At 49.9% G+C, this 26,501-nt stretch overlaps 1 protein-coding gene across 10 annotated transcripts in view; it reads right to left on the reverse strand.

Moving 5' to 3' along the window:
• LOC118236393 (ryanodine receptor 1-like) overlaps positions 1-26,501 on the reverse strand; it is an 87,901-nt gene that overhangs the window by 56,494 nt on the left and 4,906 nt on the right. For all 10 annotated transcript variants that reach the window (XM_035434738.1, XM_035434730.1, XM_035434736.1 and 7 more), the window contains exons 2-35: positions 19,754-19,873; positions 19,566-19,661; positions 18,568-18,588; positions 16,658-16,732; positions 16,014-16,092; positions 15,492-15,604; positions 14,513-14,612; positions 14,181-14,277; positions 13,798-13,872; positions 13,548-13,704; positions 12,880-13,044; positions 12,375-12,496; positions 11,882-12,068; positions 11,373-11,508; positions 10,525-10,620; positions 10,299-10,417; positions 9,585-9,718; positions 8,884-9,125; positions 8,589-8,781; positions 7,730-7,946; positions 7,431-7,535; positions 6,815-6,918; positions 6,533-6,616; positions 5,970-6,129; positions 5,351-5,498; positions 4,619-4,824; positions 4,034-4,208; positions 3,455-3,663; positions 2,858-3,216; positions 2,375-2,504; positions 1,818-1,978; positions 1,503-1,668; positions 955-1,041; positions 351-577 (exon numbers count right to left, since the gene is read on the reverse strand). In XM_035434738.1, the coding sequence (XP_035290629.1) occupies positions 351-577; positions 955-1,041; positions 1,503-1,668; positions 1,818-1,978; positions 2,375-2,504; positions 2,858-3,216; positions 3,455-3,663; positions 4,034-4,208; positions 4,619-4,824; positions 5,351-5,498; positions 5,970-6,129; positions 6,533-6,616; positions 6,815-6,918; positions 7,431-7,535; positions 7,730-7,946; positions 8,589-8,781; positions 8,884-9,125; positions 9,585-9,718; positions 10,299-10,417; positions 10,525-10,620; positions 11,373-11,508; positions 11,882-12,068; positions 12,375-12,496; positions 12,880-13,044; positions 13,548-13,704; positions 13,798-13,872; positions 14,181-14,277; positions 14,513-14,612; positions 15,492-15,604; positions 16,014-16,092; positions 16,658-16,732; positions 18,568-18,588; positions 19,566-19,661; positions 19,754-19,873 (4,865 nt within the window). The remainder of the gene's footprint in view (positions 1-350; positions 578-954; positions 1,042-1,502; positions 1,669-1,817; positions 1,979-2,374; positions 2,505-2,857; positions 3,217-3,454; positions 3,664-4,033; positions 4,209-4,618; positions 4,825-5,350; positions 5,499-5,969; positions 6,130-6,532; positions 6,617-6,814; positions 6,919-7,430; positions 7,536-7,729; positions 7,947-8,588; positions 8,782-8,883; positions 9,126-9,584; positions 9,719-10,298; positions 10,418-10,524; positions 10,621-11,372; positions 11,509-11,881; positions 12,069-12,374; positions 12,497-12,879; positions 13,045-13,547; positions 13,705-13,797; positions 13,873-14,180; positions 14,278-14,512; positions 14,613-15,491; positions 15,605-16,013; positions 16,093-16,657; positions 16,733-18,567; positions 18,589-19,565; positions 19,662-19,753; positions 19,874-26,501) is intronic.

Raw genomic sequence — 26,501 nt, forward strand, 5'->3', positions numbered from 1 at the left:
AGGGAGAAAGTGAGAGCAAGCTGGTGAAGAGAACTGCATGGACAGATGCATATGCATTTCGTTTCACTAATCACATTGAGCTAGCTGCAGTGTAGGGTCTCAAGGCATGTATGCCAATCTTCTGGAGGTATTTAGACCTCTACATCACAACAACATCATCAATATTCTCTTGCATTTCATTCCCTTACAAGATTGAGTGGTCCACTGTCTTTTTTCCTTCACAATCTCATGTCTTTTACATTGAATAATTATCATATAGTAAAGAGTGCACCATTACATTCACACCACTATGAGGTCAGCACACTAGACACTGGGCCGCGGGTCAGAGTTGTCCGTTAAGCCAAGCAGACCTGTTCTCCTCGGGGATGTGGAGGGCCATCATGGTGAGCGGCTCGCTGCAGACCACCGACCAGCCGTGCCGCTCGCTCACCCGCACCGTCTCCGGCGACAGGAAGTGGTTGGGCATGCGGCTCCAGATCACCGGGGTCAGCATCTGCACGTCCAGCCGCGGCGGGCACTGCGGCACCGGGTTCTTGCGCTCGCTGCGGAACATGGCCGCCGAGATCGGCATGATGTTCTGGGTGGGGGGGGGGGGGGGGACAAAGAGGGGCAGTCTGAGCCACAGGGAGGTGCAGGGGTTTGAGTTTAAGCTTTTGCGGAGGTTTAGGTTTATATTTAAGCTAATTCTTAAATAGCCATTTGCAGCTGAATTGCAGCATATAAGGCCAGGCATCTGAGAGAAGATTGGAGACAAAAAAAAGTCATTTTGGTGGAGGGGAGAGAGACAACAAGCAAGAGAATGAGGAAGGGACAGTGAGAATGAAAGAAAGAACAGGTGTAGAGCAGCAATTAACACAAAAAAGGCCAAATAATAATGCAAAAAAGACAGATGGCCGTAAAATGTAAGAGGGACTGATTTTCAGAGACGATGGTTAGACTGTGTGAGGTCCTCACCTTGAGTTTGCCCAGCTCCACTGCCAACACGTTCTGACTGGACGGCTGCACAAACACGGCGGGGAAGAGCTTGGTGTTGGGCTCCACCTGCAACACAGAACCCCGGTGTTACACGGACACACCCCCAGCATTACACAGACACACCCCCAGTGTCACACGGACACACCCCCATGGTTACATAGACACACCCCCAGCATTACATGTACACACCCCAAGTGTCACACAGACACACCCCCAGGGTTACATAGACACACCCCCAGCATTACATGGACACACCCCCAGCATTACACGGACACACCCCCAGCATTACACGGACACACCCCCAGCATTACATGGACACACCCCCCAGCATTACATGGACACGCCCCCAGCATTACATGGACACACCCCCCAGCATTACATGTACACGCCCCCAGCATTACATGGACACACCCCCAGCATTACCTGGACACACCCCAAGCATTATACGGACACACCCCCAGCATTATACAGAAACACCTCCAGCACAGAGACCTCAGGGAAACACCACAGCCTTCTCACGCTCCCACCTGGTAGAAAGTATTGATCTCCTTCCCATTGGCTGTGAAGGTCATGAGGCCGGTGTCGAGGTCCACCAGGCAGCCAATCAGAAGGTCCTCCTGGCTGATGCGGGTCTGCTGGGAGCTGTTGCTGAACTCCCCTCCCCACACCATGTAGCAGTTACTCCGCTTCATACTGCAAGACACAAATAACAGATTCATGGGCTGTGTGTGTGTGTGGATGGGTGTGTGTGCACGCATGTGTGTGTCTGTGCATATGTGTGTGTGTGTGTGGGTGTGTGTGCACGCGCGTGTGTGTCTGTGTGTGCGTCCTCCTGAATTTACCTGTCGTGAATGTTGCCCTTGTCGTCGCCCACGGTGACGGTGACATTGCGCACTTTGTTGAGGTCAAAGTGAAGGTCGTACTGGTGGTAGTCAGGGGTGACCCAGCCCACCCACACACCGCTGGGCTCCTGCCCCGCAAAGACCCGTACTGAGTAGTAGTACTGCGGGAAGATGGGAGATGGGGAGGAGACACAGTCAAATACTCTTCCTGAGTGACAACACTAGAGAGAGGCTGTTCCCAGTTACAACACTACAGAGAGACTGTTACCAGTAAACTGGAATACTGCAAGCAAAAATAATCTACCACAAATGACAGATTCGCTGCCTTGCTTCAAGGCCCATTTGAAAAAGTATCATACTGGAAATAACAAAGCGAAAAAAAGTATGCTAGTTGGCTGACTGTAGTTTGCTAGCTTTTCTGCCTTGTTTCCACTTGGTTTTCTGACATTTGGCTTATAGAGTGTTCAACGTTAGTTTTGTCTGAGTGAAGAACCAAACATCGGACGTGGTGAGACGATGAAGTGTTAGACAGAGGAAGGTAAGTTCAAAGGTCACACCGTGGTGGTGTTGAGGATGATGTCCACGTCGTCCCGATCGTCCGGGACGACGTCCTCCATCAGGCGCGGCACCGTGGGAACCACCGGGGGAGGGGCAATGAAGGCCGCCTTCTTGGCTTTGAACAGGAACCTGAAACGTACAGCACAACAGTGTGGGCCCACTACTTCAACATTCCCTTCAGTTCCCGAAGTCACAGTATTTAGCTTCCAATGGATGGTAATCATTTCGTTGGAATAGAAAGGAATGTCTGGAGCATTTTCATAAAGTATAACATTTTTTAAAATGCTGGTCTAGTACCATTTTAAAATTTTGTACTGGTATATAGCACAGCCCGACATGACAATATATTTACTCAGACTCATTATTTACTGCAGTTCAATCCAATGTTTTGAAGCTAATGATGGCCAAGTCATGCTTTATTGCACTAATTCTGCCTTCTCTCTCCTCAGGGAAAATAAAAACATCTTCCATCCTTCACCCACCCTCTCTTCTTGCTCTTCTCCGTGGAGGCGTCCTTCTCGTTCTCTCCTCCCTTGTTGCCGGGGATCTCCTTGGGAACGGACGGCTCCTTCTCCTTCTCCTCCTGCTCCCGGCGGGTGGCCGACTTCTTCAGCATCTCGAACTCCGAGTTGGGGTCCACCTCCAGCGCCTCGTCCTCGGGGATGGTGAGGGAGCGGGTGAGGGGCGTGGTGCCCGCCGGCACCTTGAAGGTCTCGTGGAACTCGATGGGCATGCTCAGGCGCAGGAACAGCATGTCCGTGTTGGCGTTCTGCGAGCCGAACGTCTTGTGGGTCAGCTTCAGGCAGGGGGCGCTCTCCACTGTCCCATCCACACGTGAAACCTACAGAGGGAGGGAGAAAGGTTAACACCACATACGTACATAAACACACACACACATACACACACACACAAACACACACACACACATACAAACACACACACACATATATATATACATTCTTCATCAACATAATAATGCTGGAATTCATGAGGCTTGGAAAAACATTGTCAAAACGCTGAATCATCAATCAATCACCGATGAATCGCAGCATGTGTATGTGACTGTGAGCGGGACGCACCTCGATGTGGGCATGGTCGGTGGGCACGGGGATGAACTGCGGCAGGCTCTTGCTGAACCACATGGTGATGTCGCGCTTCATGTTGATGGCGAAGGGCTCGAAGCCCTCCTGCAGGCCGCAGATGGCGAAGTAGCGGAGGCTGCTGACGTTCTGGCCCAGGTTGATCCGGCCCACCTGGGACAGGCTCAGCGAGCACACGGGGATGAAGCCTGCAGGGGGGGGGATGAGTAACATGCTCACACACAGGTAAGTGAGTAACACACAAACACATACACTCCCACCCACACTACACACACTCACACAGACACACACCGACACCACACTACACACACTACACACACACATACACTCCCACCCACACTACACACACTCACACAGACACACACCCACACTACACACACACACAAGTAATTGGGTACCACACTCACGCTCTCTCGCACCCAACAGTACCTGGGAAACTATGTTAGGATAGACACTTTCCTGACAACTCCTTTCTTCCCCCCCCTCCCTCTCTCTTTCTCTCTTTTTTTCTCCCTCTCTCTCTTTCTTTCACTCCCTCCCCCTCCCCCTCTCTCTCACCCTCTCCGATCTCGATGTCCTTGAAGGCCATCTCAGAGCCCGAGTCGCTGATCAGCATCTCCCCGTTGAGGGTGAACATGATGTTCTGCTCCGTCAGGTCGATCATGCAGCCCACCACGTCGCCCGGCGACCAGGTTCTGCCGAACGGCTCGTTGCCCACGTGCCAGCGCTGAGCCTGGGGGGGCGGGGGCATTACAGGAATCCAGATTACAGATAAAAAAGAACTGATATTCAGTCCATTCATTTAAAAATACACATGAAACATTAAGGTCATTTTTTAGTCGATGAATTCAATGTCAGTTAATCTCCTGAAGTGACTCAATTGCAGAGGTGGAAAGTCCAGGGGTCAGAAAGTAAAAGTCCTGCCATTTGTTTCTGCCACCCATGAACTCATTTCACTGATTAGTTCTACCTCCTGGCTGAAGAATTGTGCTAATTAGCAAATCGAACTGATTGGAATAAATGACTGGGAAGGACTTTTACTTTCTGAAACTTGATTTCCCCCCTTCGCGCCGAGCTGTGACAGAATCAGGCCCCGCCCCCGGCGATGATGAAAGAGGTCGTCGGGGGGAAACGGCGCGTCACCTTGAAGCCGTTGAAGACGTAGGCGAGCTCGTCGGCGCCCAGCTCGGTGTCGGCGCGCACGCTGGGCCGGGCCCAGCCCACGCGCATCTCGCCCACCGTCACCACCTCGAACTCGAAGTACCACTTCCCCTGGGTCACCGCGTACGACTTCTCCGCCCGGAACACCCGGATCTTGTCCGTGCGGATGCTGCCCGGCCCGTGGCCGCCTGTCGGGCAGAAGGAGGGGGTGGGGGGGGAGAAGGGTGATGACTGGGGGTGGAGGGAGAGGGGGGCGGAGCTTGCGTTGAAAAAAAAGGCGGGTTAAAAAAGTGACAACACAGAAAGGAGCCACTTTTAAGCAGGTGAGGAAGTTCCCTTCTGCACTTATTTTAATATTTAGGGAGGTAGAGAGTGTGAGAGAGAGCAAGAGAGACAGAGGAGAGAGAAAGAGAGAGAGTGGGAGAGAAAGAGACAAAAGAGCTCGTATGCTTGAATAGATGATATTTATCATTCAACTGAATGTGTTGCTGTCCTTGAATGTGTTTGTATGGGAATATGTGAGTAACACTCAGCGGACACATTATGACACAGCAGTACACAGACAGAGAGACAGAAAGACAGACACACACACACAGATACAGATACACACACACACACACACACACACACACACACAGACAGACAGATACACACAGACACAGATACACACACACACACACACACACACAGAGACAGACAGACAGAGGGACTCACTGCCCTCCTGGTCCGGCGGCTCGATGTTGTATCCGTAGCCGATGAGCGTGCGCACGGCTGCGCAGACGGTGTCGCGGTTCGTCTTCTTGGTTTTCTCGTCCAGCAGGTTGTAGGGAACGAGGCGGGGGTTGCGCTTGTTGGAGATGTCCTGGGACAGGGGGCAGAGAGAACACCAAGGCCTCACCTGAAGGGTTCTGTTTTGTGCTTATTATAGCAGCCAGAAGGCCAGGGACAAATGTGTATTTTTGGATTACAACAGTGTGCCTCTTAAATATCCAATAAAGCCGGAAAGCATTCCTGCAGGTCCTTAAGAATTTCCATTAAAAATGGAAAAAACCAAAATGTTAAAAAAAAAATTGCATCAATAAATGATTTTCAAATAATTAAATAATTATTAATTCTAAAAATAAATTCAAATAATTATGTGACCAGGATCTGGATTTACACCTTAATGAGACTCCAGACCAAAAGGGACAGAGGCAGACATTTCACTCGATAAATTATAGATTAACTGCTTTGGAAAAGCTATTAACAAAATATTTCAACCATGTAATACACTGTGAATGCCAATGAGCTAGCCTGGTTGCCCGTGAGACGGAAGGAGCAGAGGGAGGGGCACCTGCACGATGCTGTAGGTCCAGCCCTGGCGCACCCTGTCCCGCGCCCACACGTTGTGCCCGTTCTCTGCCAGTCTCTCCACCAGGGTGTTCTGGTTGGGCGTCAGCTTGACGTGGTTCAGGTCCAGGGGGGCGGGTTTGTACCCGTTGCTCATGATGTAGCTGATTGGACAAGTGAGGCGACTGTGAGGCATGTGATTGGCTAAGCGGCAGCTGGCATTGTTCCCAGGCGGCAGAACGACGTGTGTGTGATGTGTCCATCAGACGGCTTTCAGTGTGGTCATGGGCTTTTTTTATACCAGCTGCATGAGCGAGTAGGCGTTTAAAAAGGGAGGAAACTCCACTGAACTTTAAATGATAAACTTTAAATCTCACAGTCTGTGTCAACCCCCAGCACATCCAGATATAATAACCGCCAGTGGACCTGAACACAGCTAGTTTACTTGGACACTTTGAGGACTTGTATTTGTGTTGTATTTGAGAGGTGAAACCAGAGAAATTGAACATAATGAACATAATGCCCTAATACAGGTCCCATTTAACAACAGTGTAGAAGATGACTCACGTCTTGGGGAGCTTGATCTTCTTCAGGTTCTCCTCGGCCTTCTCATCGCCCATGCCCACATGACAGCTCAGTGCCAACAGAGTTCTGTCCAATCAGAGAGAGGGAGAGCATGCAGCAGTGTGGGACTCTAGATCAGCGGAGTACTGTCCAATCAGATAGAAGGAGAGCATACAGCAGGGTGGGACTCAGCAGAGTCCTGTCCAATCAGAGAGAGTGAGTGCATGCAGCAGAGTTCTACATCATTTGGGCAGAGAGAGAGGCAGGGCTGAGACTCAAACTCACTTGAGTGTTTCCCCAGACATCTGCAGGTTGTAGTTCTTCTCGGGTTCCGGAAGGCTCTGGAAATCCACCAGGCAGGGGTGCAACTTCTTGTTGTCATCGCGAAACTGACGAGGGAATTCCAGAAAGAGCTGCAATTAGGACTTACAACCGCTAAAACCTGCAGTATAATCACCCAAAATTTACCCATATTCAAGATGTGCTGTCATTCACCTTACAATAGTATGAATGCAACATTGCATACACATTTTTGCAGACTTCCCTGAAACTGAAATCTCCCATATACAGTCATCCTTAAAATACGCCTCAGTTCATGATTATTATTATTCACCTTTATTTAACCAGGAAATTCATCACCAAGGTCTGCACTTACCGGCCCGTAGGTCCAGTCCTATTGGATGCTGAGGTACTTACCGGCCCGTAGGTCCAGCCCTATTGGATGCTGAGGTACTTACCGGCCCGTAGGTCCAGCCCTATTGGATGCTGAGGTACTTAACGGGCCATAGGTCCAGTCCTATTGGATGCTGAGGTACTTACCGGCCCGTAGGTCCAGCCCTATTGGATGCTGAGGTACTTACCGGCCCGTAGGTCCAGTCCTATTGGATGCTGAGGTACTTACCGGGCCGTAGGTCCAGCCCTGCTCGATGCGGGTGACAGCCCAAAGCTCGTGGCTGTTCTCCGCAAGCTTCTCGCGGATGCGCTCCAGGTGGAGGGGCAGGACGATCTGAAAGGCAGGGCAAGGGGGGGGGGGGTCAGGAGAGTTGTTTCAGTGGAGGGCTGTGGTCAGTGAGGAGGGGGGCTGTGGTCAGTGGGGAAGGTAATTCAGTCTGCAGTAAGAGTGCTGTGATAAGAAAGGGGGTGGACAGGTGAGTCGGGGGGGGCCAGGAGAGGGCGTGGCTTCGCCTCAGGGGGCGGTACCTGCACGGTGTCGACGGGGCAGGGTGTGAAGGCGGTGTGGGACAGCGACTGCGTGGGGCCCAGCAGGTTGCGGACGCCGTCGAAGTCGTGCTTGTACTCCTTGATTGGCTCGATCCGCATCCTGTCCTTGGGCAGCAGGGCCTCGTAGCAGGGGGCGTAGCCGGGGGGCGGGAGGAACTTGAAGTCGCCGTGACGACCGCCGAGGAGGAAGCGCACCCTGGGGAGGTGGTGGGGGGGGAACACAGCCCCACACAAAATCAACCCTCTATCACTCTGAAGCCAGAGGCATCCAGATCCTGTCTAATCACACACAACGACATCAACACAGGGCTGCAGCGCCTTCCATGACACCATTACAACTGAATATTGAACATGTGCCTTCAACAGATACACAAGCTAAATGCCAAAGACATTAATCTACTGACTGGAGACCCTGTGTGTGCTGGTGCTCTTGCTGAGGGGGGCTGGGGTGAGCTGTTTTAGCCTTCGAATGGGACTGTCAGTCATAGCAATACCCACAATCTAGTACAGTAGTTCCTAGAGATCGACCGTCCTGTAGGTCTTCACTTCAACCTTAATTTGGCACACCTGATTCTACTGATTAGCAGCACAACAAGACCTTCAGTTGTTGACGGTTGTGAGCTTTGTTAGGGGTGGAGTGAAAACCTACAGGATGGCAGAGCTCAAAGGAAAAGAGTTGGGAGCCACTGGTCTAGCCTTAACCCCATCACCCCTCTTGCCCGTAACCCTTCCTTCCAGAAAGTTCCCTCCCTCTCCCTTTCCAGCTTTGTACCTCAAAGGCCCTCTGATCCTGCCCCTCTCCCTCCCTGCCCCCGCTGAAGACTCCGCACATGCTCACTTTACGCCTGCCGAGAAGCTGACCGCCGGGAAGAAGAGGCCGTCCAGGTTGAAGTTCTCGAACATGCCCTGCACGGGGTGGCCGTTGATGCGGAAGGAGATACTGGGCACGCTCAGATCCAGGCAGCAGCTGACGACGTCGTCGGCCACCAGGATGTGCTGGTTGGGCGAGGCCACGTGCCGAGGGACACGCCCTAAAAAGACAAAAAGGGGGCGGGGTCAGTTCGAAACGTCGGCCAATCGGTGCCCCGCGCCTCGGACGATTGACATAGCGGCGTAGCCAACGACCGGCTCACCAGACCACAGGTGCAGGCCGTCGAAGCCGTAGGAGTAGAGGTCGTCGCCGACGCCGTTGCCGCCCCAGCCCTCGCCCCCGCCGGGGTAGGGGCTGTACCCCTCGGTGAGGGCCCAGCCCACGCGCAGGTGGATGACCTGCGCCGTCAGGAAGGGCTCCACGTGGTCCACCATCAGCTCGTAGTACCACTTCTTATACTGCGTGGACCCCTCGCACGTGCCCAGGAAAATGTTCGGTCTCATACTGAAAGAAGCGAGAGAAAGAATTAGGTGTAAAAAAAAGAGCAAGCAGGGGCCTCTAGTGGCGCAACCCGTAGAGCGCTAACCACATGCTCAATGCGAGCCGCGACGTCGGCGGTTCGAGTCCGGCCGCCAACCTTAGTCGCACGTCTCTCCCTTTCTCTCAACCTAATTCTTCCCGTCTCTCTACACTGTATACTATCAAATAAAAAGGAAAAACCCAAAAAAACATATTTAAAAAAAAAAAGAACAAGCAAGAACAATAATAACTTCTACTAGACATGAAAACTACTGTTCACAGCGAATAACATTCCGCGGTGGGTGTGTTTTTACAGGTAAAAATGATGACTCAGCAGTTATTGGGCGCGATGACGTCGTGAAATTAGCAGGTGCTGCTGAAAAGTTGTGTTTTTAACACTGCTGACGCACCACGCCGGCGTCCCCCCCCCCCCCCCCCGGTCACCTGGTGACGTAGTTGATGATGTTGGTCTGCAGCAGGAGGTCCCGCCGCGGGAGCAGGTTCTCGGTGATGAGGTTCTGATTGGACCGGACGGCCACGCCGTTGCACACGCACAGAGAGCACAGCACGTCCAGGACCTGAGGGACACGGGAGGGGGGCGTGGGGGGGGGCGTGTGTCTCTTTCAGAACTGGATCAGATAGTGATATTATACCTTTAGACAGCAGTGCAGTTCTTGCAGATCCAGATCACTGACCATTTTTTAAGATTTTAAAAGACTTCATTCTCACCCTTCTTTCATAGGAGTGAACGCTTTGGTTAGTGTCTCCTTTCAAATCCTCATGAATCTACCGAACTGTTTTCAGAAATTCAACAGCATTACATAACATTTGGTATTCAGCAGAAGCTCTTATCCAGGGACTTACAAAGATGCATATATAAAGCTTAGGCAAAGAGCAGAGAGGGCACCAAGATGTCAATGTCACAACCAATAGAAATAGCCACTACATCAGCCTACAACATAATCTACTAAAGAATCAACTGTAGAGTAGGGAGTTAAAGTAATTTCAAACATGTATTTGGCTCAGGTGTGGTCATATTTGGCCCAGGTCCGGCCACATTTAGCCAAAGTCTGGCCACATTTAGCCCAGGTCTGGCCCTCTTTTAGCCCATGTCTGATTTATGGCCCTGAACGTGTCCACGGCCCCAGCGGCGCCGACCTTGTGATTGCGCCCGTGCTTGTCCAGCAGGGAGATGATGGATTTGATGTGGTTCTCCTGGATGATGTTCAGCACCTCGGGGCTCTCGATCAGAACGCAGTACAGCACCTCCAGGATGCCTGCGGGAAGACGCGGAGAGACCGCGTTTGAGCATTCGCGCGGTCCGAGGAGATCGCGGTAACAGCTGGGGGGGGGGGCACAGAGCGCGCGAGCGGGCATGCAGTACCTGAAGAGGCCTCCAGGCGGTCCAGCTTGCTGACCAGCCAGTCCAGGTTGTCGCAGAAGAGCGCGCAATTGGCCCGATTCCCACGGATCAGAGAGGCTTCGGACAGACAGAGAAAGAGAGAAATGCGCTCATAATGAAACAGTGTTGTTCAGCACTTTTTTGGCAGAGACAGGGATGTTGGATGCGCTCCAGTGGTACCTGGGAGCAGGAGGCACATCAGAGAGCTCAAGATGTATTTAGGGAATATTTCACAGGCCGCATTACCCTGATGTGTGTAAAAAAAAAAATCGAATTACACACTCGGCTCATCCCCTTCATTCGCCGTAACTGGTGATTTAGTTATGGGCAAATCCAGTTAGCCAGGGACAATTCTGCCACAGTTTGAAACTTAGTAAGTCTTAGGTGTGTGTGTGTGTTCTTGTGCGTTTACCAGTATGTGTTGGAGTATGTGTGCATGCGTCTTAGGTGTGTATGTGTGTGTGTGTGTGTGTGTATGTATGTGCGTGTGTGCATGTAGTGTGTGTGTGCCTGTGTGTGTCCATGCATGTATGTGTGTGTGTGTGTGTATGTATGTGTGTGTTTGTGTACTTGTGTGTGTGCCGATGTGTGTGTCCATGTCTGTGTCTGTGTTCTTGTGTGAGTGCGTGTGTCCATGTTTGTGTGTGTATGTGTGTGTTTGTGTACTTGTGTGTGTGTGTGTGTGTATGTATGTGTGTGTTTGTGTACTTGTGTGTGTGCCGATGTGTGTGTCCATGTCTGTGTCTGTGTTCTTGTGTGAGTGCGTGTGTCCATGTGTGTGTGCGTGTGTGTGTATCTCTGTGCAGAGCGCAGACAGGCGGCCGCCGTACCCAGGAGCTCGTACAGCAGGTTGACGATCTCCTTCCAGGACTCGGCCGCCTCCTCCCCGGCGAACTCGGAGAAGTGGGCGGCCGTGTTGTAGACGTTGAGCCGGTCGATGCAGTCCAGCACCAGCGCGATCATGCCCTGCAACGCACACAGGGGAAACCCTCTCTGATACAGGAGCATTACATAAACATGAGCACCAGTCTGAAACCGGCTGAGTGGGGGAGGAAGAGATCAGGAGCAATTGTTTGTTAATTGCTGACTAACACACTAGCGTGCCAATGAAAGGGATACCAATGAGGTACAAATTAGATGGGTCTTCACAAAAACTGTGTGTGTGTGTGTGTGCGCGAGTGCTGGTGCGTGTGTGTGTATGTATGTAGGCATGTGTGCATGTGGGTGTGTGTGTGTAGGTGTATGTGTAGTGTGTGTGCTCATGTGTCTGTATGTGTGTGTGTGCGTATGTTCATTTCTGTGAGAGTAGAGTGTGTATGCATGCGCATACTATCCGCACCTCCTCCTGGAAGAGGTTCTGGCGGTTCCTGAGGGAGCGCAGCTTGGTCTGCTTCTCCTCGTGCTCCAGCTCCTCCTCGGGGGGGCGGAAGTAGAAGATGAGGTCCTGCAGGGAGAGCACCACCGCGTCCATGGGCAGCGACGTGGCGCCGGGGGCCTTGTTCTTCCCGCTTAGGGAGTCCAGGCCCCTGCAACACAGACGGGGAGCGGGTGAGGTACGAACCTCCACACAGGGATGCAGCAGGTGAGGTACAAACCTCCATACAGGTGTGGAGCAGGTGAGGTAGGAACCTCCACACAGTGCCCACACTGTCTACCGCAAACAACAATTCAGACAGTGTGAGAGGACACAGTGCAATTCAAACCATAACTGAACATGTCTGAAATTCCACATTGGAATCCTTGGTGGGGCACCATTATTGTACTATTGTACCAACTAGCAGGACACAGTGAGAGGTCTAGTGTTAATCCAACGTGAGACCGGGCGCTCGTACTTGATGAACTGGGCGAAGAGCCCGGCGGTGCTGTAGATCATGCGGGCGGCCTGGGACTGCTCGATCTGGGAGCGCGCCACGGTCAGGGCGTCGTCCATGTGCCCCTCCTGGTGCAGGATGGCCTGAGGAGGGGACGGAGAGAGACCCGTCAGTGCGCCATTTAGGTGGTTCACTGGCCGTATGTTACACTAATGGAGGGGGAGATTTACTGTCCCTGTGTTATACTAATGGAGGTGTAGATTCACAATGCCTGTGGTTTCACTAATGGAGATTTGCAGTCCCTGTGTTATACTAATGGAGGTGGAGATTCATAATGCCCGTGTTTCACTAATGGAGATTTGCAGTCCCTGTGTTATACTAATGGAGGTGGAGGTGGATTGTGTTACACTAATAACACAATGCTAATAAATGCCAGTTAATATTTGCGCAGTTGGAATATAATCACAGTCAGACACGACGGCAGAGTAGTTCATACGTCGCCGCGTTCCCCCCCACGCCGCCGTACCTTCCTTCTCAGGGGCCCGAGGCGGGCGGACTTGGCGTCCACGGAGGCGTAGGTGAGCCACAGGCCGGTGGAGACGTGCTGCACGAAGCACATGGACTCCCCGTACTTGATCTCCGGGGTGCCCATGCCCTCCACGTCCCGCTTCTGAGCCACCTCGATCTTCTCCTGCTCCGGGAGAGCCACCGAAGGGTCAGAGACTCACACAGACTAGAGTATCAACCGCTGGTAAACTGCACCTGAGGCTGTTCTATAGGCGAACTACACCCGGGGAAAGCAGCTAGGAGAACAGTCAAAGGACTCATGAACGTAGAAATAACACATCAGTATTTTACACTGCAAAAACCAAAAATAAAAGTCAATCTTAAAAAGTATTTTTGTCTAATATTTAGACTTAAAATCTTAATTCTATTACTTTTTTTCCTCAATTCATCAAAAAGATTACCAATGAGGTGAGACAGTTTGACTCACTTCAAGATTTGCCAGTGGGGTCAGACAATTTCACTTGACAAGCAAAAAGTAACCTCAAACAGCCTAATATTTTCTACTTTAGATAAAAAAATAAGATTTTAAGTCTTATTACAAGACAAAAATACTTATGACAGACATTTTGCTGCAGTCTATAGTTACTAATTCGGTGTACACTTATTGTATTGAATACGCAGGTGAACCTTGGAGGCGCGGAAGCAGAAGGCAGACAGTTTGGTGTTGGCCTTCTCGGGGTCCACCAGCAGCAGGCCCTTCTCCTCGTCCAGGCACAGGTAGCGGCCCGTGGTGATGTGGCGCACCCGGAAGGACTGGCCCCACTTCATGTGGCTCCCGCTCCAACTACGGGGAGAGAGAAGGGACAAACTGTACCAACAGGAAGGGAGATTCCTCTGAGACGCACACGTTGCTCGAAGACAGCGCGCACACACCCACCTGATCCTCAGCGGCTCCAGTCGCCATAGTGATCGGGCGTGGCTGCAGACGGCTCCTCCCTCGTAGTGAGCGTTTCTGATGAAAGAGTCAAAGAGCGTTTTCAGCGATATTTTATCTGTGTGTACCAACTCTCCCAAATCAGTGTGCAATTTTTTAAAAACATACTGCCAGCAATGTATATCCAAATGATATTTTTTAAAAAAAGCCTCTTTCTGGGACCTGTATTTAAATATATTTACAAACCAACGTTATTGAAATTTCACAGAAATAAAATAATTTTGTTAAAATAGTTTCTTTCTGAGGCATGCGTCATAAAAACTGCAGTTATTTTTCACACAACATTTCAAACTGCATGTATCCCACGTGTCCCGTTTTTTTTTTACCTTCGCTGGTCCTCCCCCTGGTCCGCGGCCGAGATGGCCAAGCACTCGTCCATGTGCCCGTGGAAGAGCCTGAGAACGTACCCTCCGGTCAGGTACCCTGCAGAGACACCGGAGAGAGTCACCGGACTTTCACACCGAAACCGCGAACGCGGAACCGCGACTTGCCGTTCGCCATTTTCATTGGAGGGAACAGTTCACAATCGCATATGATGGTGAATGAGGGATCGTCGAAAGGCATTTTGCGCTGTATGTGGTATCTATGGGGAAACCAGTATCTCAGAGGTGGAGAAGGAACATGAGGGGGTGGAGGGTCCCCCCAAAGCAGTGCTCACCCTCAGCCAGCTCGCACCCGGAGCATATGGGATTCATGTTCCACAGGGTCTGCATGAAGGAGGCGTCCACCATCAGGTCCCCGCTGGCGTAGGACAGGTGCTGTGCAGAGAGAAACGTGTTCCAATGAGGCCATGGAAACCATGCTAACTCCGCTCAGGCTATGGAAACCATGCACAGCTCAATACTAGTTAGGCTATGGAAACCACACTAGCTCAGCTCAATGCTAGGAAACCACGCTACCACAGCTCAATGCTAGGAAACCATGCTAACTCAGCTCAATGCTAGGCTGATGGGAGCGGTGTAATTTATGGGGTGTAGGGGGGTTACAACCCCCCAATATTACAAAACAGGCCAAACAACTCCCCGGACCCCCCTACAGGATTGCAGGATTTTTCTCATTTCAAACCCCCCAATACTCAAGTTACACCCTTGGCTGACGGAGACAGGTAGGAGTACCTCTCCTGCTCCCTGCCTGTGTTGCAGGGGCCTGGACTCCCCGACATCTGCACATTCAGCAGGGCGCTGTCTTCCACAGTGACTTCCCTGCTTTATCGCTTCATATACATGCTAATCAGTTCAACAGCCAGATATTTACTGAAGCAATTCAGATTAAAGCAGCTCGCTCGGAGACACAACCGCCGTGTCCTTTCCTGGGACAGCTGCCAAGCTCTGACATAAGGCCTACTTCCCCGACTATTATACTGCACTGTCACCCGCGAACGAAAGAAAGGTATTAAAAAGCTAGCAGACGGCGACTTGCTTACCTTACGGCTGTCGGTGTTACAACAGATTTGTTGGAAATGAAAAAAGTAAAACACTTTGAGCGCTTTGAGATAGCTATGCAACGGTATGTGCTCCATGAATAAAATGGAGGTTACTGAGTATTTTAAAGCTCTAGACAGGAGTTTGTTTGGACGGCCGAGGCTGCGCAGGTAAAACAGTAGCGGTAGGTGAGCTAAGCGGCGAGCTACGTCTTACCAGGTATCTCTCAGAGGACACGCTGACAAGGATGAGGTCGTCTCCCACCCTGACCTTCTCGCCCTCTGACCTCTGTTTGGACGCGGGGTGGATGGTCCACCAGCAGGCTTCGCCTAACAGGCAGAAGATCGTAAAATAAGAGCGTTTTTACGACTTGGGGGAGGAGGCTAGTTCAGGTTTTTTACTTTGTAAAAAGGATTAACAAGGTGAACGCAAAAGATTTTTCAGGTTGAGTTCTGTCAGCAGAGCAAACGGCTGCAGGAGGAAATTAGAGGGAAATTTTATTCTCACAGACAGCTAGCAATTTGTGGAACAGCTTTGCAGGTCATGCAGTAGAGACAGAAACCCTTGGAACAATCTGCGTTTGACACAGAGCTGGATACTGTGTAGTCTGCAGCTAAATGGTGAGCTCAGGTGGACTGAATGACATCTTCTCATAATTAGGCATTGATATGCTCTTATGATCTTGCGTTCGCGGTGCTGCCTCATGGCCTAGCGTTGGCATGGTGATGGAGCGCGTACCTGTGGAATCCTCCTGGAGGCCCACATCAAAGGCCAGCTTGTCTGTGAGGGACCGAGATGTGGTCAAGCAGCTAAGATACTGAGAAAGAAAGGGAGATAATGAGTAGGAAATACATCTCATTTTAATGCACACCACAACAAATATTACTTCCTCGGATTTCTGCTGATTTTAAAAACAAAGGGGGAGGGGGCAATGGTGATTTCCTAACACAGACAGTAACAGAAATTAGGTGGGGGGTGGAGCTACTAAGAAAGACAAGGGGTGTGACAGGGTGCCCTAGAGGATCGAAGGACAGGCACAGGGGGAGGAGCCTGGGACACAGGGGGAGGGGCCTGGGGCACAAGAGGAGGAACCCAGGGTGCAGGGGGAGGAGCCTGGGACACAGGGGGAGGGGCCTGGGGCACAAGAGGAGGAGCCCGGGGCACGGGAGGAGCCCAGAGTGCAGGGGGAGGAGCCCAGGGTGCAGGGGTAGGAGCCTGAGACATAGGGGGAGGAGGTTGGTGTGCAGGGGGAGGAGCCCAGGGTGCAGGGGAAGGAGTCTGAGACACAGGGGGAGGAGGTTGGTGTGCAGGGGAAGGAGCCCGGTGCACAGGAGAGGAGGCCAGGGTACAGAGGAAGCGGAGGTGCAGAGTGGGAGGCTCACCATGCTGGAGTGGCAGTGCTTCAGCAGGATGGCGTGGCCGTACAGCAGGGTGCGGTGACCCCCTCCCTGGGAGGACTGGGTGACACGGAGAACAGGGACAGAGGAAAGGTTAGCACGCAGGCCGCCGTCGCCTCAAACCACTGCAGCTACCACGCGGTGGGGCAAAGGGGCAGATGGGGGGCTGGGAACAGAGTAGGGAAACTGTCACAGGTCCCAAACCCTGCACCACAACGCCACAACATCAGAGGCTTCGACCCACCCCCAGGACCACGGAGTGTCCCCAGCATAGGGACAAGCTGAATATATATAGCTGTATGCCTGATCATGTGACAAAGAGTCCACAAAAAAGTCACCAACAAATAGACTGTGTCAATAATGACATACAGAGGCACAGTAAAGATCGTACCTACATATCCTAAGAGTACAGGTATTGGGCTACTGAAATAGCAACGACAGTAACACCTGTAATGGTCCCAGTATGGCAGATTTCATATAGGGGGAACATAAAAGGGGGAACATTCAGACATTAAAACATGAAGCATCCCAAAAGGACCACTAAGTGAAAACAATATGACATAAATATATGCACATACAAGAACAAGGAATAAGCTACATTACTGTAACAGAACATCACCAGAGCAAACCACATCGGTTCAAGACTGCCACTCAAAACACAGAACGTAAATTATCTTACCTTTGAATCCAAAATCCAGTAAGATTTTAAATGAGAACATTATTATTATTATTATTATTATGTATTATTATTATGATTATTATGATTATTATGATTATTATTATTATTATTATTATTATTATTAACAATCATCACCACCAATATCGTTAACATTGTGATTATTTGTGTGAGGTCGCTTGTCTGGGTTAAGAAAGCCTAGTCCAGTCAGGACAGACGGTAAGACGGGTGTTGGGGTAAGTTTGGTAGGGGTATGGGGGTTCCTCGCTAGCACTAAAAGCTTAAAGGCTGGGCTGGGGGGCCTCCCTGTCAGTCAGGATCTTGTCTTCTAGGAACAGGCTGCCCCTCTGCTCAGAAAGCCACACCCATCATGGCCGCCAGAACTGTCCAATACACCTGGCCCCGCATCCTCTTCCAAAACGATTTAGGCCTGAGATCTGTGCACCACCACTTCTCCCGAATAAAAAAAGCTCAGGAACGTGTTTGCGTGACGCGAACGTCCTTGCCGAAGGACGACGCGTGGCTCCGCCTCCATCAGTGACATCTACGAGATTACCTTGAGTTGTTTTTCCCATCGTGTTCACCAAGGGATCGCTCTCGGGCTAAATGAGATGAATTGCTCGAGAGCAGCGTCTGCAGAGTGCTGGTCCTCTTTTCGTGTTCTGCAGGGGTCTTTTTAATGGACGTGTGACGTGTCCATCTGTGTAAGCGTTTCGCTCAGCGCATCCGGTGTTTCATTTTAGGGACGGGTTGTTAAAGTGAAGGACGAGTGGAGGGGAGAGTGAGGGAGGACAAAGGAGTGAAGATTTTACTAATTTAACAGCCTTTAAACAGGAGATAGGATACAGGGAGTGAAGGAACAGTTTAAAGGGGCGGTAACAGTGTGGTACGAGGTGGTGCGGTAACTGACATATTTCCAAACAGTGGCATGAGCGTTTCGGGCCAGGGGGTTGCGTGGACTAGACTGAAACCTAGAAGGTTCTTGGCCCTTCCTTCAGGAGGGCAGCAGGAAAGGGTCCTTCCCAAAGCGTCGCCTCAGACTCCGCTCTGGATGTCACAAACGGCAGACAGGGTGCGTGTGGCGTGTGTTAGCTTTAGCGGGAGCAGCTACGTTTCACAGAGGCGATGGTCAGTACGAGGACGATAAGACTAAGGACTGACAAAAAACGGTTTAGGGGTGGTGGTGGTGGGGGGAGGGGGGTCATAAGCAAAGACATACCCATTTGTCCAAATCGAGTGCCTGTGGTCGACAGGTTGGGGTGCAGGGGAGAGGGGGGTGAGGGTGAGACAAAAGTGGGGTTAAGTTACACGAGTGGAGAACTTGGAATTCTTTAACACAGAGCAATGCCCATTGCTGAACAGGAGGAAACAGTCTGCACTGCTTCCAGGCACGTAATCTTTTCATGTGTTCTCATCTGACGTGCGTTAAACAAACAGATCGTTCGTAGCCACCGGCTACCAGCTAAATTGACAGTTCTATTTTGCTCTTCGGTGGCATTGATTTACTTAAAAAGTATGCAACAACAGAAGAGGGGGACAGCCATTTTCCCTGCAGATTACCATCAGCTTGTTTAGGATATGAACAAATATTAAATCTCAGTGAATTATAACAGCCAAATGATTGTCAACGTACTAGTTCTGCACCTTCCCCGTGGCGTTTAATTTTATTCCCTGCTCACTATCTTTTCAGACTGTTCGATAATGTTAGCGAATGTTTTATCGCAAACAGAAAAAAGTTTATTATATTTGCAAATATTGGCTAATATAAGCTAGCATTTGCCTTGTTAAACTTGTCTGATGAACAACCCTGCAGTAGATACTGAGTACCTGTCAAGACAGATGTCTGTTGTCTGTAAATCTTCAGTAATAAAAGCTTCACCGACTACTGTAAGTAGACTAAAGGCAAACTTTATGTGTCTAAATAAATGTGAGTGAATAAGTTTGTGTCTAAATCCCAGGACAAGTTTAGCCTCAGGCACTATCCCTCTTATTGCATAATAAATAATGGAGAAGAATAAGTGGAGAAGAAAAAGAAAATACGTTTTTTATGAAGAAAAATGCGCCTCATTGCTCAAACTGGGCAACAGATCAGGCCTATAAATACAAACCAACAACATTCAGCTTTTTCTCCCCTTGTCCCCCCTCTTCCCTAATTTGCATACTTTATTACATGTTCTCAATCAGCCCCCCCCACCCACCACTCTAACCCCCACCTACCATCTCTGAGGTGTGGGACAGCATCTCCTGCAGGGCTCGCACAGACAGGGACTGCTCCAGGGTAAAGGAGCAGATCGCCAGGTCAGGCGGAACATTCTGGAAGGGGAAAGCAGAGCGGTTAAAGAGCAGGTCGAGGGAATGACTAGCCGTGGGCTGGGTGGGTCGTCGCCGTGACGCCTGAGCCGTACCTGGGCGTTGGACGTGGGCTCCAGGAAGCAGAGGCGGTTTCCGAATCCCTCGCAGGACAGGCACAGCTTGATCTGCTCCTTCAGAATGGAGGCGGTGCACTGCAGGACCACCTGGTCCTCCTGCAAGGGCGCAAAGTGGAGGTCAGAGGTCAGAGGTCAGCCAGGGGTCAAGTGCAGAGTTGCCAGTGATTTTCTAACTGTGGGCCCTGACTGAGGTTCAGGAGGGTTACATGCGGAAAAACACCTTTCAGTATAATAGACGTTTCATAGACGCTGACATCATTCAGATGAAACACTGCACTAGGTTGTATGCACATCACTAGCTACCCACAGTAGTTGTTTTTATACTGGTTGATGAAAAGATTTGAATTCCATATTTGGACATACTGTAGATCAGGCCTATGTTTTTAGAGGCGTGTGTCACAGAAAATGTATTCAGTCATTAAGTGAGTCGCGCGCTTGGAAAGTTCGGGAAACCACCGAACTGGGGAAGGGGGGGGGGGGGGGCACACAGTGTAGCTAAACAGGGCAGCACCATACCTTACTGAAAAAGCCTGTGGAGATTAATCCCTCTGGTATCATCGTAACACATTATGGGCGGCATGCATGCACAGAGAGAACAACAACCTGTGCGCATGTGCCCGGCCAGGTCTACGCAGGACCATTACGCCAATGAATGCCACCCCCCAGATCTTTGTCATACTACATTCTCAGCTGTCTCTGCCAATCTGTCATTATGTAGCCCACCCAGCTGACCCCAATTTTACCCTCCCTCCCTCTCTCTGTGCCTCGCCCTCAAAGAGGCCCGCACAATAGAGCGGCTGAACGAGCTATGCTCTTCAGTTTGTGAGTTCAGCTACAGATGAGGAAGAAGACTCTAGAATAACTAGGACTGACGTTTTGGCCCTTTTCTTTAAATTTAAAGACAGATTTGTTACACCGTACAGTTAGAACATGCATTTTGTGTTTACTGTTATCACCTTGGTTACCCGCACTACTGAGAACTGATGGAGATCCTCTGATCCACAGGTCCATATCTGTCTATCCAGTGGTTAAGAGCCAGTCCCAGTCTGTGTCTCTAGCTCAAGTCCAAATTAGCTTGAGTTAATAGCTATGATGCTTACTTGGTGATAGACCTGCACTCACCCTTAGATAGGCTAGGGCCAATTCTGTTTCCATTTGGTCAATTCAGGAATTGAACTGAAATTCCCTCAATATTCCATGAGGTTTTTTCAATTTCAATTCTTTAAATCAACTTCCTGAAATGGAATGAAACCTCCAACACTATTCCACATTCCAGCAGTCTCCTTCCAGCCTACCACTGCTTTACTGTACCAAACTCCACTGTCCTTCAGAGATAGAGAGTCACCACCCCCTGACGCCCAGCTCTGTTGCGATTGGACAAACAACCTTTCATTTACTCTGTGGCGCCTCAGGCCAAGACCAATTAACGCTTCACTGTCCTCTTTCACACTCGCTAATAGACAACCAATCAGTTCTTTTCTCTCTCATTACTAGACCAATCACCACGCTCCTTCTTTTCCATTACTGTTTACCCCAGTCCCTGAATCTACACATGCAGTACCATGCACTCATCTCAGCAGGAGAGGAATTACTGAGTAGGCAAACACAGCTCTTGGGAAAATCATTCAGCCTGAATGGCTGCAGTAAATATTCATTTGATGAAATGGGTTAAATCGAAGCTCCCACTCCTTCTGATCTGGCCTTGTGAGTCCTTGTCGGTCTCTGAGAAGTACGTGAAGAGGTGACTTTTATTTTTAAAAGAAGAGGGACGTTCTGTGACTCACCGCTCAATGACAGTATGCTCTGACGCAGGAGCACAATTGGGCTCCCTCAAGGAGTTCCACAGGCTCTCCCTCTCGAAATGCAAAGCTTGGGATCCCGCCGGTCGGGCGACCCGCTCCTCTTAAATTACCTCAACACAAACGAAGCTCAAGACACAGAATGCAGTCTTTAACGCCAGCCAAGGTCTTTCGAAGGACCCGGCTTTGTGCGGGCAGCTTAAAACTTCACAGATTTAAAAATACCAGCTGAATGCCGAGCATGCCGAGCTTACTCCACGCTCCGTTAGCCCACGAGGCCGCTCGCTCAAAGCCACCCTGCGGAATTCACCGGAAGTCGCGTTCGAAAAAGTTTTTCAGAGCGACTATCGGACGCTCAACGCTTGGAGCTTCATGCAAACATGAAAATTAACTACGCCCCAATAAACAGATGGAGAAGAACTTTCTATGTGCCGTGGGGGAGAGTTTCTGTAATGACACTGTATTCAAGATTTAGATGCATCCATTAAGATGCCACATTCAGCCTTGCTGAGACAAACAGTCAGTCGGGTGAAAATGTAGTCTGCTCTTGATGCGTTTCACAACAATTCAACGGCGCATAAATAGCTTCGGTCATTCCGCATGACCCTAATCCCTGTCAGGAGTAGGTTTACAGCCAAAACAAATATAGAGGCTCAAGTGCGGCTGGGGGCATAGGTGCGGGAAGCAGAGCCGAGCCGATTGGCTGAAAAGTGTTGAGGCGCCTGCATAATTAGGCACACCTGTGGTCTCAGAGCCTGGTGGGTGTGTCTACCCACACAGTCTCCAAGGAAATACTGATAGAGTTCAAGGACAAAGAGCCAGAAACCCCCCCCCAACCCCCCGTTTCAGCTGTGGGGAGATGCCGACTCTGAAACACCCTTGTGTAACCACGCCCGTCTGCAGGGGGGGCCCAGGGGGGCAGCTTCCTGCCTGGGGGGCTTTAATGCTGTCTGGGCTGTCTTCGTCAGGCTGGGGGAAGATTGTTCAGGTGAATACAGAGTCTAGTGCATTCTTAAGTGCAATGCTGGCTCATTGTGCCACTCAGCAATGACAAAGACACATTCGAACTACACAGGTGCATAAATTCATAAAACTATGACAAATAACTTTTGCACGTAACTTCCATGTCTCACACATACACACACGCACACCCCACGAACAGCTGCGGACGCCACTTTCTGCACATTAAATTTTACTGGACCTTTACTTCACGGTACTGACACCTCAGTAAATCTTGAAGCAGAACAGCAGCAGAAGCAAGCTTCTCTCATTACAGCCTTACACACTTTCTAAACCCTGAAAAAGAACAGCAGCAGAAGCAAGATTCTCTCATTATAGTCTTACACTCGGCCTAAATCCTCTGCTCTGGACAGCATATGGATTGACAGTGTGCTGACAGCAGTGTTGGAAGTTAAAAAGTGAGTGGGCGGAGGAGGGGGGGTCGATACTGTAGTTGTACATGGTTGTCAGGGGGCTGTGTGGGGATTGCAGGGGTGGGGGGGGGGGGGCACAGCACGCGTTGGGTTGTGAACGTCCATACTCGGCCGGCTCTCAAAATTGTTCCCCCGAGCCAGACCCAAACCAGAACTCCCTCTCAGTCCCAAAGCCTTGTCTGTCTCCTTCTCCTTCATCGATGTACGAAGGACATGTGATATTCGGCTGCTCCTGAGTATCAGACAGCAGCCTCACAATACCGCAGCAGACAATCCCACAATGCACAGGGGCAGCAGCCCGGCTGAAAGGCGACGGTTTGATTGACAGGTGGAGCAATGAGACTGAACCCTCGGTCGTTGAATCTGCTTAATCTCAATTCCACAAGACAACAGAGAGCTGAAAATTCAGATAATTTAAAAACACAAGCTATGCAAGTCGCCAATGATAATGGCATCTCTAAGGAGTGCATAAGATTTATCTGTCATAAAATTTTAATATTTCTATCTGCATTTACAAATGAGTTTCCCCAACCGGGAAAAATTTAATGAGTGTCAGAATGTCCGCTGGTTATTCTGTGGGTGTTTCTGAGATGCAGGTGCTTGTTGCAGCTCTCACAATTGTTGACAGAACTTCTCAATTTATTCATAGCACAGAGAGTGCACAGCCAGGCTTACTGCCACTGACACATCTGCTGTACAGCTGAAATGAGTTATTGATAAGACACTGAAAAAGAAAGGACTGCTCTGTAACTGCAATCTGTTCACACAAACACACGCACATATACATACACACACACACACACACACACACACAGACACACACACACACACAGACGCACGCACGCGCACACACACACACAAACACACATGCAGACGCACGCACACACACACACACACGCAAGAATTCATTGCTATATGTGAGGACTTCACATTAATTCCATAACCTTTAACCCTAACCCTAACCACTACATGGCTAACCTTAACCCTAACCGTAACCCTAACCATAAGTCCTAACCCTAAAACAGCATCTTGAACTTGTGGGGACCAGCAAAAGGTAATTTTCGCCCACCTTATTCAATTTTCCTCATCTTTCTATCCTTGTGGGGACATTTGGTTCTCACAAAGATAGTAATACATGTCCACACACACACACACACACACACACACACACACATACATACACAGTGGGGACCTCATATTTCCGAGAACACTACCAAGAATGGACCATTTTCATTATTTATCAAGGGCTAATCCAATTATGATACTCCATTAACAGTTCCTATTCAAGAATACATAATTTTTTATTAACACAATATTTAAAAAGTGTATTGTACTGTATGTATTGAAAATAAAAAATTGTTAGTACTTGGTGTGTCAACCTATTGACTTGATCGCTGCCTTAACTCTACTTTGAATTGATTCCACCAGCTTATGCAACACCTCGTCTTCCATTTTACCCCGCTGCTTTCTCAACGTTTCCCGCGGGCGATCTGTGTGATGTCACGTGACGTCTGGCCTTTCACCTCCTCAGCTGCGGCCCACAGCTGTTCGATCGGGTTCAGGTCCAGTGACTCTCGTGGAAATGCCACCCTAATAAGCTCTCCTCGCTCTCAATAATTTATTTTTTAATAAGAACGCTTGTTTTTTTTAATGTGCTATTTAGCTAACTCTAACCTGGCCAGGTTCTGTTCTTGAGGCTTACCAGCAGTTTTCATCCTGTAGCAAACCCTCCGAGGTTATGCTGGTGTATAGCCTTCTCTTTATTTTAATCTTCAATACATCCGTGCCTACATCCTGGAGAGTGTTTTTGATCTGTTTGACAGTTGAAAAGGGGTTTTTCTTCAAAATGGAAAGCATAGGTCATCCAATATACTGATCTTCCGTCGTCTGCCAGGTTGTTTGTTACTGCTTAGCTCACCGGTGCTCTTATGCTTCTTAACAATGTACAGCTGATTCTGACACACCCAATACTTTGGCTATGCCTCTGATCGATTTATTCTGATTTCTCTATGCAAATCAACATCTAAAATCAAATCTAGACCTCTTGTTAGCTTTCTTGTGCATGAACTAATGATGCAACAACACACAGCTGGACAAGAAACAGCCGAGAAGCCAATTGTCCAATTACTTTTGGCCCCCCAAAATAGCTTTGGTGACTTGAGCTTGTGCTAATGTCCTTTTTAATAGACTGTTTAGACAGAACTCCTGCTGATTTTCTGAGAGCAGGGAGACATTCAGGATTTCTCTTAAGGGGTTTGCAGTGCGATAAGCTCAAAGGAAGACTGCACAAACTCTATCTCTGTTCTGGCCATTTATCAAAGAAGGAAAAGCACGACATTAAAATCTGGGACGGAAGTGGTGCGAGTTCACGTGAGGCTTGATGCTTTTTTATCAACACGCCGAGGTTAAATAATGATCTGTGTACTCAAATGCGTAAACAGTCTGAAGAATTCAATGAGATCCAGAATGTCAATGACTCAAATTCATTAGCAGAGGTGGATGGCATTTGGTTAAAAAGAAAACAAATAAGCACTTGCAGGGAGCCATTGTTTATTCTGGTGATTAAGAAAAATGTGCTGTATAAGCAATGTTAAACTAATGGCAAAATAAAGAACTGATTTAAAGAACTGCCTATTTCCCTTTTTGTGATACAGCCCTTGAGCACTACCCTCTCTCATCGCCACTGTAACTGTTGATGCTCTCTCTCTCTCTCTCTCCTTCTCGTTATTTCTTTCTCTCTCTCTGTCTCTCTTTCTTTTTCTCTGATCACCCCCCGCTCCTCTATTTTAAGAGGCTGCACCTGCTTCTCCTGCATTCTTTTGTTCTGCAGGGCTGGGGACATTCGGGCGACAGGCTTATAGAAAGCGGGGGGGGGGGGGTGGGTAATGGGACGGGCCGGGGCGGGGCCGGGCGCGGCGGGACCCCCTCCTCGGCCCACTTAGCGCCACACGGGGCGAGAGGGCCCTTCAGCGCCTCCATGCTTCTACGCGAAAATAAATCTCCAGACACGCCGACCCCCCCCCCCCCAAGGTCATCCGCAGACACGTACACACGCACTCCAGATTTAGGGAGAGCCCCATGCCCCAAGCAGGGCGAGCGGCGGCGGGCGCGGTGTCGCTCGCAGACCTGGAGCCAGCCGCCAGTACCGCCATCAGCCCGAGGATAACCGCTACTCACGTCAGCGTGGAGTCATAGCCTACGCACGTAGCCGCCACAAAATGAACCACAGACACATCCCAGCCCACAGTCATGACTGGCACATTAAGCCAATCAGAATACTCTCCATAGTACCTCTGGAAACTGTTCAATTATGCCCCGTGAAGGCAGTTTGCAATACAAATTAAAATGATTTTAAATTAAACAAGCATCTAGGACCTGAAGGAAAGTACCATGATGGAGAAAAATGTGTACAGTCTCAAGTATCAGATTCTACAACTGGAAGACATGGAAAATACCCACACCTGAACTAAAATGGAAGCCCAAAATCACAGC

The sequence above is a fragment of the Anguilla anguilla genome, chromosome 9, assembly GCF_013347855.1.
Source record: "Anguilla anguilla isolate fAngAng1 chromosome 9, fAngAng1.pri, whole genome shotgun sequence".
Classification (NCBI taxonomy): domain Eukaryota; kingdom Metazoa; phylum Chordata; class Actinopteri; order Anguilliformes; family Anguillidae; genus Anguilla; species Anguilla anguilla.